We start from the raw sequence: 17,642 nt of genomic DNA on the forward strand, positions 1-17,642 counted from the left end.
CAGATGATTCCGAGATGATCTCTCTCCCCCCCCCCCCGCCCCCAACTACAGCCTTGTCTCTGAGCTAGAGAAAAGATCTGCCTGCCAAGCACTTCGTGACACGCGCTGAAAGCGATACAGAGGCGGGACACGACCACGGGGGGCGGGCCAAGTTCGCCGCCCACCGCGGGCAGGCGAGGGGCGTTCCTGGGAAGGCGGAGGCGCCCCGCTTGCGCCTCGCAGACTACATTTCCCATCCTGCCCTTGCACGGTCCTCGCGGCCCCCTCTCTTTCCCTCGCGAAGAGATGGCTAGGAAGCGCCGTGAGTCCGGCGTGGATCTCGGGGCGCGGAACTCCTCCTTCCAGGCAGGTGCAGCGCAGGGCGATCCTCGAGGGCTGCGTCTGGAAGCGCAGCCAGAACTTTAGTCCGAAGTTCTGCTGAAGAGCGCGGCGCCACTTCCCGTCGAGGCGGAGAAAGGAAGCTGCGAGCCCCGGCTACGCGTATGTGGGGCTGCCTGGTGGACGGAATGGGGGGCGCGCTGGGGACCCGGCGGGCAAAACTTGTAGCGTGGCCTCTGCTACGGAAGTGGGCTATGGGGTCAGGGAGGGGGAGTCTTTTGTTGCTGGTTTTGCTTTGTTAGTTTTACATCTGATGTCTCAGAATAGCTTATATATCTTTCTCTTTTCTTTCCCCTTTGTGAGCTTTATTGTGTGCGCTCGTAAACTTCCTCCTTTGTTGTGCACTGGGAAAGCACCGGGACACCAACGTTGCCGTTTTTCCTATAAGACCCAAGTGCGTCTGAATACCAGTCGCTGGGGGTGAATTGGGGGCGGAGGACAACCGTGGTAGCCAGGGTACTATCGCCCTCATATCCTGTTTCCCAGGAGGCATCTGGTTGGCCAGTGTGGCCAATAGGAAGCTGGAGGAGATTGGTCCTTGGTCCGATCCATTAGGGCTCTTTTTATGCTCTTGTCTTCTGGATGAGACCAAGATGTGGGTAGCCCAGCCCCAAGGGTCAAGTGGGGTGGTCTCAAGCAAGCGATGACCTTCCGTCCTTCTGCTCCTGCATGTGTGCCAATATCAAGTAATTGGAGATTGCCTCCGAACATGTTCCGGGTTGTGTGGGAATGTGTAAACATCATTTACAACACGGTGCCAGTTTGCGCATTTGATGTGGGGTGATTAATCTCATTGTGGAACATATATACGGTAACATCATGCTGGATGGTGGTTAAATATACTGTACAAGACAGAGAAGCCGACATTGTTTAATGAAAGCTGGAGCATAGGGGGCAGGGGAGATAACTCGGGAAAGAAGACATTATATTGATTTTGGCTCATTGCTTGATATTCTCTTGCCCGCCTACACAACATCCACTTCTGTGCTGTCAGAGTTCCTCTTTCTAATGCTTTGGAGCATCATGCTTTCAGGCTGGTTCTTAGAAGGCAGCTACAGCGGCACCCTGAACTGATGGGGACTCTCCACAGCCAGAGATACAGCTTTGTCTACAAGTGATGTTAGGGATTAAAATTATTAAAACTATTGAATAATTATTCAAGAACTCCAAAGGGGCTACAGCTCACAAACAACTTCATTGTTTTCCATGGATGAGATATTCCTCTTGCAAGCACTTAAAGCTACTTTTAATAATCATACATATTATTGAATAATTGAATATTTCAATTAATAATGCCACATTTCCCCATCATTGTGACTTTCCCCAGGCATAAGGTATATAATGCTTTCTCGTGCCTATATGATCTTACTGCTCATATATGGATATATACTTTGGCATGTTTTCACAACATAAGGAACTTTAGAACTCTAACAAGCAACTTGCTGCTTTCTTCATTTTCGTTGGGGACCACCTTGTTTATGGTTTCTACTTGAATTCTTATTCTGAATCTGCAAACTGATATTTTTTTTAAGTTCTACAAGTTCAGCAGTGAGTTTCAAATACTGTACCAAGATTACTTACTCTCTTCTAATTTTGGTAAGAATAACAATTTGGTCCAGTTTTCCATTCAGATTTGGTTTGACACCTCTGGTCAGCATGCACACTTGAACGGTTTCATTACCACCCTTCAAAGGATTTTGCATATGAACTTGCCATTCTACCTTTTCTTCTTCTCCCAGTAGGCTAGATCTTCTATGCCCTGCTGTAAATCTGAGCTGTCCTGCTGTGGGTTTAGAGTCTAAAGCCCATCTGTTCTTCCATATTTCAGATCTGGATGCCATGGAGTCAACAGCAGGCATAATGATGAACAAAGGATCAGATTCTAGGAAAAGTGGAATTACAGGTAAGTAAGAGAAGAGAGACAGATCCAGTTCTAAAGGTACCCTCAAAGGGCTTCTATTGCACAAAGACATGCTGAAACACACCAGCATACCCAATCTGCATCCTATTGTTCAGATAACTTGCCTGGATCTGTGGCAATAACCTGTTTCCCTGTGTGAGTCTATTTGTTGTTCTCCCTTTCTCTGTCCCTGCTCCATGGAAGGCCATGGACATGTGGGTCTTAAAAAGCCTCCTAATACTAAGTAAGGTCACTGGTCCACAGAGCCAAGCGGAAGGCCACAACTCATTGACATGCAAAGATTCAATCCCTGACATCTCTAGGTCAGATGAAAAATGACACTTGTCTGGAATATGGAAGAGGTACTGCCAGTCAATGCAGACAGTTTCAACCAATGGTCTGACTCAGTAGAAATCAGCTTCATATGTCTCATGTGATAGCTCACTATTTTCTCCTATGAATGGTAGTGGCTCTCTAGGTTCTCAGGTGGAGGTCTTCCTTGGGCTGAGATCCTACCAAGGATTGAATCTGGAGCCTTATTCTCTGAGTTCATTGGATGCTTCCCACATCATGTCCCACTTGTAGACTGGAAGCATCTCTTTAACTCCTGCTGTTGTGTGTGCCCTGGATAGGGAACCTGTGGCCCTCCATGTGTTGATGGACTCCAGCTCCCATCAACCTCAGCCTTTTGGCCAATAGTCAGGGATGATAGGAGCTGCCATCCAGTTTATAGAACCAAGGCTTCCCCATCTTTGTAGCATCTTTATACTGTATACCTGTCCATGGTACTGGGGAGTTGTTCGGACTATGAACCTTGACTCTTGAACCTTGAACCTTGAGTTGATCCTCTGTGGTTGATACAATGTGTAAGTGCCATTTTAGGCAATCTCTGTTCATGTCAACATGGAAAGTCTTGTGCTTATTGTATCGACCCTCTACAGAGGGTCTGCCTTGTGCAAAGTATTTCATTTCATTTATTGAATTTATATACCACCCTATACCCGGAGGTCTCAGGGCGGTTCACAAAAAAAATCACAAAATATATAAAATAAAAATAAAAACAATAATCCAATAACACACACACACCATACAAAGAGCCACATTTTAAAGGGTATAGGATGTTGATTAGGTCAGCCGAAGGCCTGGTTATAAAGGAAAGTTTTTGCCTGGCACCTAAAGATGTATAATGAAGGTGCGAGGTGAACTTCCCTGGGAAGAGCATTCCACAGATGGGGAGCCACTGCAGAGAAGGCCTGTTTTCATGTTGCCACCTTCTGGACCTCTCAAGGAGGAGGCACACAAAGGAGGGCCTCACAGTGCACTCTCTGGAATACCTTCCCTGGTGCAACATCCCAAGTGTTGTGCTGCATTAATGCAACACCGTGTCCACTACATTGCTGTGGCGAAATGTCCCTTGCACAGCGGACATAGGACTCGTTTGCACAGCTCTTAGATTTTTTGGGTGCTTCAGTATGTGCTAAATGGTAATAGTACTGTCAACCATGAGCATTGCACTGGATTGGGGGGGGGGGTGGCAGCTCTCATGTTGCATGCATCAGCTTTAACATGTGCTTTTATTTTGGCTTTTGATGTTATCTGATAAGCCATTCCTTGCTAACATGCATTTTTCTCTCAATTTCCAGGCTTGCTTACGAAGCACCTTTGGAAGGCCTTGCGCCTGTCTTCCCCCGTGGCACTTTCCCAACACTGTACAGGTAGGTGAAGCATGCGACGCATTCCAATATACTATCTGCTTTTGTATTCTACTCCTGTGGAACTGAATAGTGAAACTGAATCTGGACGGTAAGAAAGAATTGGAACATTTGAACGATGGTGACACAGTTTGTTGTGACTGTGACAACAAATCATGCACATCAAGGAAATATAGGCATATCTCTATACTTTGCATGAATGAGACAGGTTGGACAAATATGCTTTTTCAGGGTACAGAATTTGTTCACAATTCTTAGTGCAGAATCCAATGAATAGGGCAAAAGTAGCTATTGTCTTTGATGGAGAGAAGCTGGCCACGCAGAAAAACACTGAATTCTTACTGGGAGCAAAGATGGTAGCTTGTGCATGCTCAGCAGCTAGAATTTGTTGTTATGGGTTGAATCCCCTTGTGGCTTTCTCCTTGGGCTTTTGATTCAGCAGACTAGTGAAAGGTGAAGGTGATTTCTGTGGATTCCCCGTTTCTAACCCATGCCACCTTCCATGTTGTTCTGGTGGATCCAGATTTTTCAAGGGCTGCAGGAAGGATTGGTGAGAAATGCTTCTTTCCCACCTTCTCGTAGTGGAAGCGTCTGCTGGATCAAAAGCCTTTCTGCAAGTAGTGGAAGAGCACAAGTGGACTCAACCCTATTTACTTCATTTCTGCAACAGATTTCACTCAAAGTAGCAACCTAATGATATAAGTGCTGCTTTACCTGGAATAATCTCTGTTGTATAAGTATGTAGAAAAGAGCACCTTCCAAATTAACAACAAATTGCTTGATCTGAAGCACAAAATACGTAGCCTAGCTGTGTCTGTTTGGCTGTAGATTTTTGTAACTGGATTGCAATGGATTAGCAGCCTAGCAGGATGGATTTGTGCTACTGGGAAAAGCTTTGGGTGCTGCAGGAGTTGCTTTGGCATAAGCCATTTTGTCCTCTGTCACAGCTATGCTCATTTGTAGGATCAAGGTATTCTCGGGCTTTCAGTATGAACAGATACTGCTAGTTACTAATTAATTTTAATGTATAAACAAGTTAAGGCCTAGAACCTCTAATAACTATCACCCATGTTAACAACACTCAGTGGTGGTTCTTTTGCCATGTTGCCTCTGGAAGGCAAGTGGCACATCATGCGGTTATTATTAACTGCATGCTCTTTGCTGAAGGCACAGGCAGTGTTGATAGCTTGCAAGTGCATTTAAACCAGCCTTGCAAATAAGCCCATGAAAGTTACTAGCCTGCATGCAAACCTGCCAGCTTGCTGAGGGCTGGCAGAGGATGACAAAGAGCTCAGTGTCTCCTAAGGCAGCTTCCTGCATTTCTGCAGGTATTCTGGGTACAGAGGAGGGGAGCTTCCCTCTTCCAGCAGCCAGCTTGGGTTCTGTTCTGATTATAGTGCAGCAATGGAGCACTCCATCTTTCTGCCAGCTTGCTTACTCACCTGAATGGAATTCCTGATCACCTATGACTGACAGGCTAGTGCTTAAATATCAGGCTGATTCAAAACACACAGGGTTGTTAGTCCTACTCAGAATGGGGCCATTGAAATTAATGGACATGGCTCACTAAAATCCATTAAGTTCTGAGGCTGTTACTGTAAATAGAACATACAAAGGATACAGCTCACACATTTTAAGGAGTAGATGAATCATTTTAATTTGTTTTCGTTAGTGGTCTATTAGCATATTTTATGTTTATACGCTGAGACAGAGGGAATGCTTATAGAAAGGATGTGACAGCTACCTTCCAGTGAAAGGCTCTGCTTAAAGCTGTGTGTGTGTGCTCATGGCAAAATATAATCTAAAAGCAATGGCAATGGGAGTTGCATGAAAGGAGTTGCCTCTTCCCAGAGGCACAATTCATTAGCATTCATGATATATTGTAGATCTGTGCTAAGGGGAGCTATTTCATGAGCATCTGTTCTTGGGGGGGAACCATCCTGTTCTTGCAGGTTCTTGCCCAGACTTGATAATGAGCAGGAATGAAGTGCCGGAACAAAAGATAGTCCACAGAGAAGCTTCATCTAGGCCTCGGTCACCCATGAAGACTCACCAGACACTCTGTTTATCCCTCTCATCAGACAATGCCAGGCAATACAGTGGCTTGGTGTCTCTGGAGAACCTTGATACTCAGGTGAGTGATGATCTAAGTGTGCCTGTGCTGAGACATTTGTTGGGGAATACACAGTATGTTGTCTGTCATGCTGCTGCATCAGTTTGTGAATCTAGTATCAGCCTACGGTGGCAGGAACTTAACTGATACCTTTCTCCTCTTTTTCAAATAGATGAAACAAGCACACAGTGGTGGGGCAGCCAGCAGCACTGGTTCCCTGGAACGGGCCTCCTTGTTTTGTGCCTCTGTACCCAGTTCCTCATCCAAATCCATCACATCCAAGCCAACGGGATCTCCATCCAAGCCCAACTCTTTGTTTTCTCCGTTGCTGCCAAAGGGCAGCTTTGAATTCAATCCCAATCCGTCATCTGTTTCCACCTCCAAGAAGCGCCGCAGTGGGAGTCTCAAATCCGGGGAGTCCAGTGACCCAAAGCCAAGGGAGCTGCAGGCAGGCTTCGGTTTCTTGGAGCCGGTCATCGCCAGGGTAACGGACTTCATCTACGTGGGGAACCTCCGTGCGGCTTACAGTGGACAGGTGCTGTGCAAGAACCAGATTGACAGCATCATTGATGTGAGCAGTTTGCCCAGGGACTGCAGGCTGAGCTTCATCCCTTGCACCTGCAGCCGAGGGCCCCAGCATAGCTGGTCCCGCCTCAAGGTCCACGTCCAGGGGCCTTTGGAGGAGGAGCGCCTTTCTCTGCAGCAGCCGTGCTTCTGGGACATCAACCGGTGCCTTGAGGCCTCACTGGAGAAAAGGAAGCGGGTTCTGATTCACTGCAGGGATGGCTACTCCCTGGCTCCTACCTGCGTCATCCAGTACCTGATGGTCAAACACCATATGAGGCTGCTGGCTGCTTACGAGTTTGTCAGAGCAAGGTACCCAGTGAACATCCGGGAGTGTCACCAAGACCTGCTGGTGGACCTAGAGAGGTCTCTGTGGCCTGGAGAGGTGGACATGGAGTGCGCTAAACAAGCCATGTCGAGGAAGATGGCATGGACATAGGGTCAGGCTAGATATGGTGAGGGCTGCAGTTTCATCTCGCACATGCAGAAAGGTGGGGAGGAATGTGGTTCACGGTGACTGAAGCTTCTCCCCTTGCCTGTCCCTTCTCTCCCAGCACCCTCCCAGTATCTAGGAGAGGGAGCAGGTCTTGCATTGTACACACTCTTTTCACTCACCTCCTTTTTCTGCAGCAGGGACGGCTAAACTTTTCCCGCTGCGTTCGCTCTTGGCTAGCCTTTCAGGGGCCATGGGGAAAGCAGAAATGGGTGTCTCCAAAGTGAGCACGATCATCCTGGGCCCACTGTTTCTTACCCTTTCTCAGTTCTTTCACACCCTTTCTTTCACGTACACAGCCCCACACGCTACGCACCCCCGTCACAGTGCTGAACTTCCCCGGGGAGATTTAAATCTCTCCACCACGTCCGTTGCTGCGGTGTTGAGGGCTATTGCTGTCCCTCCTACGAAGGGCCCAACCTCTGAAGACCATAGGCAGCGGTTTTCCTCCCCCTTGCAGCATTGCACTGGGGGAGGAAAGCAACCACTTGAAAGGGCTTGGCAGGCCTGATTTGGCCCATGGGTTTACCACCCTTGTTCTACAGCAAGTTCCACGTTTCAACACATACTACTTTGGATCTGAGGATACAGTAAATAACCAAATACTGTAAGAAAGCATGTGAGCATTCAAAGCCAGCCAAAGGGCCTTAGGATGCCGTTACAATGTTTCTGTTATGAAGAAGCTGCCTTATATTGAGCTGCCTTAAACCATCCTCCCCCAGTAGATCCTTTTGCAGCCCATCTAAATCCTTCAATGGAAGATGCCAAGGACTAAGTTTATGTATGCAAGTATCTGCTTTGTCACTGAGCTGTGGACCAGGGCTATGTTTACTCTGCTCTAAAAATACTTTGCAGGGTTTGTTTGTGTGTGTGTGTCTTTTTTTTAAAAAAACTTGATTTAGCCAGTAATGAGAAGGACAAGGAACTATTCGGAGGACTGAAAATATTCAGAGGATTACCACCACTGGAAATCTTAGTTAGCAATTCTTCTGCTTTCTGAAGTTGACCAGGGCATTGCCCAGACACATTCAAACAAATACTGGTAATCATAAGACTAAAAAAAATTGCTTTTTTAAAAAGTGAAAACTGAGTTTCCTAGGAAACGAAATTATGCATCTAGTACCACAATCTGTGGTTTGGGAGGGTTTTTTTTTTAATGCTCCTGTGAAATTACAGTTTGCATACATCCCTGATCCTTGCTTTTGGGCTGAGATACACCAACAAGCTCTTTAAATTACCCAATTTGATGAGGTAAATGGCTCTCCACAGCAGCTATGCCTATTTCCATAACTCTGTAAATGTGATAATTCAGCCCTTTCTTAGCAGAGCCACCGTAGGCCTCTTTTATTGTCAGGGAAATTATAACACTGGAGCAGAACGTTCAAAGTGGAGATTGTCTTGACAGCACTTTCCAGCTCCTACAAGATGAGAGTTTGTAGCATTTGCATAAAAGACTCTTAAATCAGGGATGGGTGCGGCATTTGAAAGCAGGTGTGTTGTCAGCAGTGGAATTTAAATCTGGTGCTTAAAATCCTAGATTCTGTGATTGGAATAAAGTAGGTATTTATTCTTTTTTCATATATTCTGGTTGTATTTTTTCTTGTTCTTTCAGAGTTTGTATTGTGGTTGCAGATTTTGAACATTTTTATGAAGAACACTGGCCGGTTTCATCCCTAGCAAACTGAAGCAGATGGGCGGGAGAGGGGGGGGGATGTCTGTACAGACTGGGGTGGTTGGGATGTGAGCTGGCCCTTGATCCTTGTCTATTGCACCTGTAAAATGCTATGAATGCTTTGACCCTACCAGTCAGTAGCCTTGAGGAATTCTAACGCAACAAGCACAACAGGCAGCAAGAAAACCTGGGAGCGCCTATGGTTTCTACAACTCTGTTTCAGCATCCTGAGCAGCAGTGAAAACAGAATCCTTCCTTTGCTCTACCTTCCCCACCCTGAGCATTACCCGGGTCACATGCGCTCCCTTTTAAAAATCCAATACAAAACGTGGCTCCAAACATTATGGTAGTTTTTCACCTCCCCTCCAGGTAGCTTCGCTGGAGGAGTAAACCAGCCCTTCTGTGCTCTACCTCGTTTTCAAATCAGAACCAGTGAAGGCGGTGAATTTCCTGTGTGAGTGTCTGGAGGCGGTTGGAGGATGGATGGCAGCTAATGGATTGAAGTTGAATACCAACAAGACAGAAATATTGTTTCTGGTGGACGGGGCAGGCAGGTGTGGGGGACTCCCTGGTCCTGACTAACTGTGCCCCTGAAGGACTAGGTGTGCAGCCTGGGACTAATTTTGCTACTCCAAGCTGTCCATGGAGGTGCAGGTCAATTCTGTGTTCAGGGCGGCTGTGTACCAGCAGTACCTGGTACGCCGGCTGAGAACCTACCTGCCTGCACACTGTCTCACCAGAGTGGTACATGCACTGGTTATCTCCTGCTTGAACTACTGCAATGCGCTCTACGTGGGGCTACCTTTGAAGGTGACTTGGAAACTACAATTAATCCAGAATGCGGAGGCTAGACTGGTGACTGGAAGCAGCCACAGAGACCATAAAACACCGGACTTGAAAGACCAACACTGGCTCCCAGTACATTTCCAAGCACAATATAAAGTGTTGGTGCTGATCTTTAAATCCCTGAATGGCCTCGGCCCAGTTTACCTGAAGGAGCGTCTCCACCCCCATCGTTCAGCCCAGACACTGAAGTCCAGCTCTGAGGGCCTTCTGGCGCTACAGGGAAACGGGCAGCTTCCAACAGAAAAATCAAATAAAATAATCTATTAAACATTAAAACCCTTTCTAAACAGGGCTGCCTTCAGTTGTCTTCTAAAAATCTGGTAGCTGTTTTTCTCTTTGACATCTGATGGGAGGGCGTTCCACAGGGTGGGCACCACCACTGAGAAGGCCCTGCAACTTGGCTTCTTACAACGCAGGAACCGCCAGTAGGCCCTCGGCACTGGACCTCAGTGTCCGGGCAGAACGATGGGGGTGTTGTTGTTGTTGTTATGACAGAAATGACATTATTATCGGTTCTACCAGTTTGTGATTCAAAGCAATCCAGCATGTTGCAAACGTATCCCAGTGATAAAATTGACACTTGAGTACTTAAACCTTTATAAAGCGTTCTGATTGAAGTTTGGTTTCAAATGTGTCATATGTGAGTAGTGTTTCTATAATATGAGAAATTATGTTAAATAAAGAACATTGTGACCCTATGTAGACCTGGCATTAATAGAGATGTATTTAAGAGGTGTTTGAGAGTACCCAACTGAAAAGTATAGGCAGAGAAGAATAGGCATATCCTTGATGCACATACATTCTGACTCAGAAAACTCACAGGGGCTGCCAGCATCCAGGAATCAAGAGCCCTAGTCATTTTGAGCTCTTCAGTAGGGTCAGAAGATTTATAGCCTTTTTCTTATTCTAACTGATAGCTGATCTTTGTGTAAAGTCCTGTTAGCATTATTTCTCTCTACAAGGATAGCCCTTTCAGTTTTCTGGGGTTTTGTGCTACCCAGAAGTTTCATAAATGATTCTATGAAATTTAAAGTGTCTTACACTCTAGGTATTGCAGCCCCAGCCCTACCGCAATAAGTTACCGTAGTTGTTGGGTTCAGCCCTGTCCTGCTACTTTCAGCAAGGCTCTGTTGCAATTGACTTGCTGCATTTTACCTTTTGAATGTTGCTTTGGCTGTGCTTCTACCAGCAGGTGGCAGAAGGAAGCTGTATTCCGAAGCAAGACTGGCGATATGAAAGCTGGACACTTGAGATTAATAAAATGAAGTCCAATTCCACCTTGATCGTGCCCATGTGACACACGCTTTTCTCACCAGGCTACGCCAGAGTGCATTCATTACTAAGACGAGTTGTTCTCCCTTCTCTGGCGCTGCAATCTCTCTATGACAGTGCAGGCAGCCCTTTCCTGAGTGGCCCAGGTGCCAGAACAGGAAGTCAGAGCTGCAGTGCTCTCTGACTGTTTGCAGCTAGCAGGGTGGTTACTGATTAACAGGGAGGCTTGAGATGGCATTGCGTTTGCCTTTATAATCTAGCTGAATCAGAGCAGGCATTTTATGCCGGAATCAAATGTGATAGTGGACTTAAAGCAGCCAGGATTCAAAGCATGAAGTTGAATTTCAGGCTCCTGACTTATTCCGGAGTTCTGTGCACGACAGGCTATCTTGTGGCCCTCAAAATGTTGGACTACAACTCCCATTAGCCCCACTAGGTAGGGATGATGGGAGTTGTGGGAACCTCCAGCAACATCTGGAGGTTCAAAGGTCTGCCCTTCCCCACTCTGTAGCAGGGAGTGCCTTCTATCAGTGTGCCCCAAACAGCTGGACTGCAATCCCCATCATCTCTGACCATTGGTCCTGCTAGCTAAGGATGATGAGAGTTGTAGTCCAAAAGCACTCTGTTCTCTACTCTGGGTTTGTCTAGGGTTTACTCCTTAGCCTTTTCTTCTCCCAAAGATATCCCACTAGGCAGCAGAGGCTTAGAATAAGATTTTTCCTTCTCCTAGACGGGTTCCCTTCCCAGGTTGGTGAGCCCTGTCTGCCCCTCACTTCCCTCTACAGCACGTGGAGAAACTGCCTTCGCACTTGGGGTTATTTCTATATAAATTGCCCTGATTAACGTCACATTTATAATTAACAGCAAACTATCTTCCTGTGTAATGTCTAGATCAGGCATCCCCAAACTGCGGCCCTCCAGATGTTTTGGCCTACAACTCCCATGATCCCTAGCTAACAGGAGCAGTGGTCAGGGATGATGGGGATTGTAGTCCAAAACATCTGGAGGGCCGAGGTTTGGGGATGCATGCTCTAGATACCGTGTTTCCCCTTTTTTAATACGTAGTCAGAAAGTAAGCCATGGCAGGGTTTTTAACCATTTGAGAGCTATAAGACATACCCCGAAAATAAGCCATACTTCCGCACCAGCTAGCAGGACCCAGCATGCCGGCCGCGACAGGAGGAGGAAGCCTGCCGGGTCGGGTCAGTGCCCGGAAGCGGCGGTGGCTGCTTTAGTGCCAATAAAGCGTGCAGCAGTGCCGCACGGAGCACCAGCCAGCAGGACCCAGCTCCTGCAATGCCGGCCGCGGCAGGAGGAGGAAGCCTGCGGGGTCGGGTGGGTGCCCAGAAGCGGTGGCGGCTGCAGCGCTGACAAAGCGTGAAGCAGCGCCGCACGAAGCACCAAGGGCACGAGCGGCAGGAGGAAAGAGAGAGAGGCTCGTTACTTGCGGCACTTTAAGAGAAGCAGCCAGAACCGATCTCCACATTCCGAGCCTCCCTTTTGCGCGTGCGGGCATGTTAAAGCCCCGATCACTTCACTCCCCACTTCTTCCTCGCCATCCCTCCCTTTCACGCGTTGCCTTGACCCCGCAGCCCCCCTCCCTGGCCATCTTCCCCTAAGTGCAGCGCTGCTTCGTGAGCGCTGCAGCCGCACGCTCTCTGTGTGTGCTGCAGCCGCACGCTCTCTGTGTGTGCTGCAGCCGCACGCTCTCTGTGTGTGCGCGCGTCTCTTTCTTTCTCTCCCTGTGCGTCCGTCTCTCTCTCTGTGTGCGTGTGCGCGCGTCTCTTTCTCTCTCTCCCCCGTGCGTCTCTGTGTGTGTGTGTGTGTGCGCGCGCGCGTCTCTTTCTTTCTCTCCCCCGTGCGTCTCTCTGTGTGTGTGTGTGTGTGTGTGCGCGTCTCTTTCTCTCTCTCCCCCGTGCGTCTCTCTGTGTGTGTGTGTGTGCGCGTCTCTTTCTCTCTCTCCCCCGTGCGTCTCTCTGTGTGTGTGTGTGTGCGCGCGTCTCTTTCTCTCTCTCCCCCGTGCGTCTCTGTGTGTGTGTGTGTGTGCGCGCGCGCATCTCTTTCTTTCTCTCCCCCGTGCGTCTCTGTGTGTGTGTGTGTGTGTGTGTGTGCGCGCGTCTCTTTCTTTCTCTCCCCCGTGCGTCTCTGTGTGTGTGTGTGTGTGTGTGCGCGCGTCTCTTTCTCTCTCTCCCCCGTGCGTCTCTGTGTGTGTGTGTGTGTGTGTGTGTGCGCGTCTCTTTCTTTCTCTCCCTGTGCGTGTCTCTCTCTCAGTGTGTGTGTGTGTGTGTGTGTGTTTGCGCGCGCGCGTCTCCCCCCCCCACAGAGAAAAGGTTCCGCTTCGGCTCGTCATTCAGCCGCGCGCGCGCGCCAGGGGCATGGGCCCAAGCCTCGTCCCCCTCGCGCTTCCCTCACAAGCATCTCAGAGCGGGACGGGTCACGGCCTCCCTCCTCATTCCTCGGCCGGCGTGAGAGAGCCCGGGGAGCAGAAGGATCCCAGGTTTAACCCCCAGGTACCCCCAAGTTTGAAATTCTGGAGAGCTGCTGCCAGCCTGGTTGACAGTAAAACCTGGATAGCACAGTAGGCTAGAGTGTGGTGTTTATAATGTGCGCGGAAGAGAGCACCGAGTGTCCTGAGCCAGTGGGACCCAGTTGTACCAGCACTTAAAAAAAAAGACACCCCCTGAAAATAAGCCACCGTGTGTTTTTTTGAGGAAAAAAAGTTATAAGACGGTGTCTTAAAAAAGGGGAAACACGGTAATGTAACCAACCCAGTTTTTGTACATAATTATCTCTATGATCAATATATCACAAACCCATTGTTGCATTTAGAAATAGTGTGTATTTGGGGGCTCTTGTACTCATTTCTGTCTGTCCTAGGTAGTCCAAGAGGACCCTGTGGGAAGAGAGGCTATCATACCAAAAAGGCAGGTTTGGGCTCTTCTTCTTCTTCCTCTTCCTCTTCTTCTTCTTCTTCTTCTTCTTCTTCTTCTTCTTCTTCTTCTTCTTCTTCTTCTTCTTCTTCTTCTTCTTCTTCTTCTTCTTCGCCATTCAGCACCTTTAAGGATCAGCATTCCAGAGCTATACTAGCCCTGCTTGCTGCTGTCAGGGGAATGAGATTTGCTGGAGGCTGTGAGGAGAATTTATACTGCAGTATTGCATTGGGTGCTGTAATCCTCCTTTAGTATCTTTTTGAACGTAAGATCTGTACCTGCACAGTGTGTCAAACGTGGATGTATTCAGTCTGCGGGAAGCATTGAAAAAGGAGAGGAGGAGCAGGAGGGAAGAGAACATCTGAAATCCACCAAACTACTGAGAAGCCTTAAAATCCATCTTCCTTGGATATAAACTTGAAAAGCCAGTTTTCATGGACCGTACAGCTTAAAGCTTCAGCTGATGAATGTGATTATTTCCTTGGTATTGACTTCTTAAACGATACCCAATGAGAGTCTGTGGTACAGTGGGGAAGTGGTGGATTTGGGCTGTAGGATGCTGGCCCTTCCCTTAGCCAGTGGTGGCCAAACTTGACCCTCCAGCTGTTTTATGGACTACAACTCCCAGCATCCCTAGCTAACAGGCCAGGGATGATGGGAATTGTAGTCCCAAAACAGCTGGAGGGCCAAGTTTGGCCACCACTGTCTTAGACAGAGTGGGGTGGCCATGGTGGCAACAGATTTGGAGGCAGCAAATAGGGAGTTGTGGTGAGGCCCTGTGTGCTGCCTGCTTCCCTCAGGTGTGGTGGAGGTTGATGGCCCAGTGCAATTTTTGAAGTAAAATTCATCTGTAAGTTCAGTCAGCTTCTGCATGTGAAATGGAGCCAGTAAGGAGGACCTTTGCTTCATGCTGCAAAATGTATTAGACTAGCTCTTATGTAAAAAAAAGTTTGCTTCAAATTCCTGTTTTGAGAAATTTGCTGAGTAGCCTCAGGCAATTTGTTCAGTTGCACAGTGGCAATGAAACCGAGCTGTGAATCAGGAAGTCCCATGTTCAGATTCTGCTTCTGCAATGAATTTGCTAGGCGGTGTTAGACAAACTACTGTTTCTGAACCACGACTCCCACCCACCCCCATCATGAACTGCCGGAATTTACTTTACCTTGCCTTCTGGATTACTATGTATGAAGCACTTGGAACACACTAACATGCTATATAGATTATTATCACTTCACGTAGCTTACCTCATAGGGTTGTTGTAAGGGTAAAATAGGAGAATCCAATGTGTCCTTGGAGAAAAGGTGTGGTATAAATACAAAAAGATCAATAAGGTAGTATGTACCTGAGTTGGGTGCACAAAGAAATTAGGGTGGGCCCTGCAAATGTTAAAAATTAACTGAAGTTCTGAACATGTGTATATGTATATTTTTCATATGTGCCTTTCACTGGATTCAATTTACATGTTTACCATGTAAAATATATGACCGTGCTCCCAACACTCTGCAAAAGACACTTCCTCTTCTGTTATTCTCCCTGCTGCCTGACTTCTCCAAGACTTCTTGACTGCTTCCCAAATTGATTGCTTTAGCCGAGGGGGGTGGTTTTTATTTCTGGACCCTAACACACCATTGGTCTGAGGAAGACTCCATGCCCTTAAAGAGAGGGTGGGTTTTTTTGCTGAGCTGTTTAAGAAACACATTTATACCTCCTCAGTAAGCCAGCTGCCCGTGGCTTGCCAGTTGATCCAGTCCTCCCACCAGCGCTGTGTGTTTTTCTTCTTGGGACTTAGGTGAGCCCTTTGCATGTCTCTTATTGACCTCCCCCCACACTTGCTGTTCTAAGAGGCTGAAAGAAGGAGTAGAAACTCTGTGGTTCCTAGATTAATGATACTTGACTGGGGGGAAAGGATCTAAGCCCCAGTGTTGGAGTCAAAGCCTGTCCTCTGAGCACCCATTCGTCTTTTCTCTCTTTAGCCTGTTACAGCAATCAATTTCATCAGACTTTGTTGCTGGTCCCGCTCCATAAAAGTGGCTTTGGCTCTCATGATTCAAGAGCTGGAAAGCTCAGATTTACCCCGTCCTCAGATTTAATTCCCACGATGTTAAGGAATCTGCAGTGTAAATTTGCACTGTGAAACCTGAGCTTGAGAATGCAGTCAAATTTCCCTGCGGAAAACCTGACCTGTTTCTACATTAAAACTTGCTTGGCAGAGAAAGCCTAACCAGGAAAAGAAGAAGAAGAAAGCATACGATTTTGCCGTTCAGGAAAGAAAAGCGCAACTCATTTGAGTAAGCTTGCTCTCTGTTCAGTGAGCAGTTTTGGGGTGGTAGGGAGCAGATGGAAAAGCCACTTGTTGAAGAAGAAAGGGGAAGATGTAATGCTTGACCGTGTGACCTTTTCCGCACTTGCTGCTAAGAAAATGATTAAAATAGAGTGCTTTGTTTTTAGTGAGTCTGAGTGGCGCTGGTTTCACTAGTAGCAGGCTGAGATTTCTGCAAAAAAGGCAACTGACAAGTTGGGATATAGAAAATATGGAAAGGATAAAAACTGCAAATTACACAAAATGTTTTGATGATTGGCGTGATTTCCCTCTGTTGTTCTTTATTTGTATTTTGTTTTATTTCTAGTATATGTCATGCCCACTGTCATTTGCACCTTTGCCACCTGCGGTTGCCACAATGACACCCCTTATTGGCCCTCCTGAGTCACTAGGAAAGGCGGCCACAACCCAAGGAGACAGCTGCAGCTCCTTTGCAAGCCATTTTTAGAAACACTTTCTTCTCCATTATGTGATAGGCCCTACACATTTTTCAGGATAAGGTTTCTTTCGGGAGGTCAGCCATGGCCTCCGGGGTGTCCTTTCTGGCCATCTTTTAACTCTTCCTTGTCTCATTCTGAGTATAATGGTCATTGATCCAAAGATAGCAAAGTAGATAGTTCACACACTGGTGGGTGGGGTGGGGTGGGGGGCGAGGCACATACCTTTTAAATAATCAATTTGAAACAATACAAAAATACAGGGAAACCTTAAAGTTTGATGCAACTTGTTGGAGAGAAGCCGCTGAAATAGAAGCAAATTCCTAAATGTATAGCTATGTACTTCTCTGGTGACCACCATTATGTCAGTCAGTAGACTACATACATGTACTGATAAGAATCACTTGCAATAAAATGTAAGCTATTGACTAAGTAGCAAAGCATGCTTTGTCTCCTCACACAGGCTGCAATAAGAGTTTATTGCAGAGGTTTCAGCACACAGCGCTTCTACAAGGGTTAAAACTTGCAAGTTCTCTGGAAGGCTTGGTATAGATAGGTTTTTCCCATTGTGACTGAGCTTATTGTAAGGTTGGATTTGTTGTGTTATAAAAGGAAAAAATAATAAAAATTATATGGGGGAGAGAATGTATTTGGCAGCGTTTCATAAATTTGACAACTACTTCCTCACTCAGCAGGTTTTCTATTTCCTAGTAGTGACCAATGTTGTTTAATCCAAACAATACACTTATATTAAATATATATATATATGCCTTTGGTTTGTTGCAGGTGCTCATCAACAAAACCAAGATGTCTGAGTAAGTTACTGTTGTGTTTATCTTGTGGAACACATTTTTAAAAAACACAATTCCAGAGCTTCAATTTTTCTTTCAATCCCATCAACAAGAAGTAATACTTTTCTGCACTCCCATCTGCCTAGCGCATGTGCCGCACCGGCTTCCCTATGCATATCGTCAGCTGGATGGAGAGACGCACGTGCAAATAGAT

At 47.0% G+C, this 17,642-nt stretch overlaps 1 protein-coding gene and 2 long non-coding RNA genes across 4 annotated transcripts; 2 read left to right on the forward strand and 1 right to left on the reverse strand.

Annotated features, from left to right (window-relative positions):
* The first annotated feature begins 144 nt into the window (after positions 1-144).
* On the forward strand, positions 145-8,742 carry LOC118088209 (uncharacterized). Of its 2 annotated transcripts, none has more exons than XM_035121556.3 (5): positions 145-480; positions 2,207-2,281; positions 3,922-3,993; positions 5,943-6,124; positions 6,276-8,742. In XM_035121556.3, the coding sequence occupies exons 2-5, from the start codon at positions 2,218-2,220 to the stop codon at positions 7,104-7,106; spliced, it is 1,149 nt and encodes a 382-aa protein (XP_034977447.1). In that variant the 5' UTR covers positions 145-480; positions 2,207-2,217; the 3' UTR covers positions 7,107-8,742. The 2 variants fall into 2 exon arrangements, with proteins under 2 accessions (XP_034977447.1, XP_088522356.1); XM_088666230.1 differs by having other exon boundaries at positions 219-480; positions 2,118-2,281.
* On the reverse strand, positions 1,233-2,262 carry LOC148687599 (uncharacterized). Its single transcript, XR_015948987.1, has 2 exons — positions 2,100-2,262; positions 1,233-1,486 (listed from the first exon to the last, which is right to left on the reverse strand). It is a non-coding gene; the product is annotated as an uncharacterized LOC148687599 (long non-coding RNA).
* Positions 8,743-15,607: 6,865 nt separating the features above from the next.
* On the forward strand, positions 15,608-17,457 carry LOC132592347 (uncharacterized). Its single transcript, XR_009557817.2, has 2 exons — positions 15,608-15,669; positions 17,424-17,457. It is a non-coding gene; the product is annotated as an uncharacterized LOC132592347 (long non-coding RNA).
* Positions 17,458-17,642: the final 185 nt, after the last annotated feature.

This window comes from Zootoca vivipara, chromosome 1 (assembly GCF_965207765.1).
Source record: "Zootoca vivipara chromosome 1, rZooViv2.hap1.1, whole genome shotgun sequence".
Taxonomy (NCBI): Eukaryota; Metazoa; Chordata; class Lepidosauria; order Squamata; family Lacertidae; genus Zootoca; species Zootoca vivipara.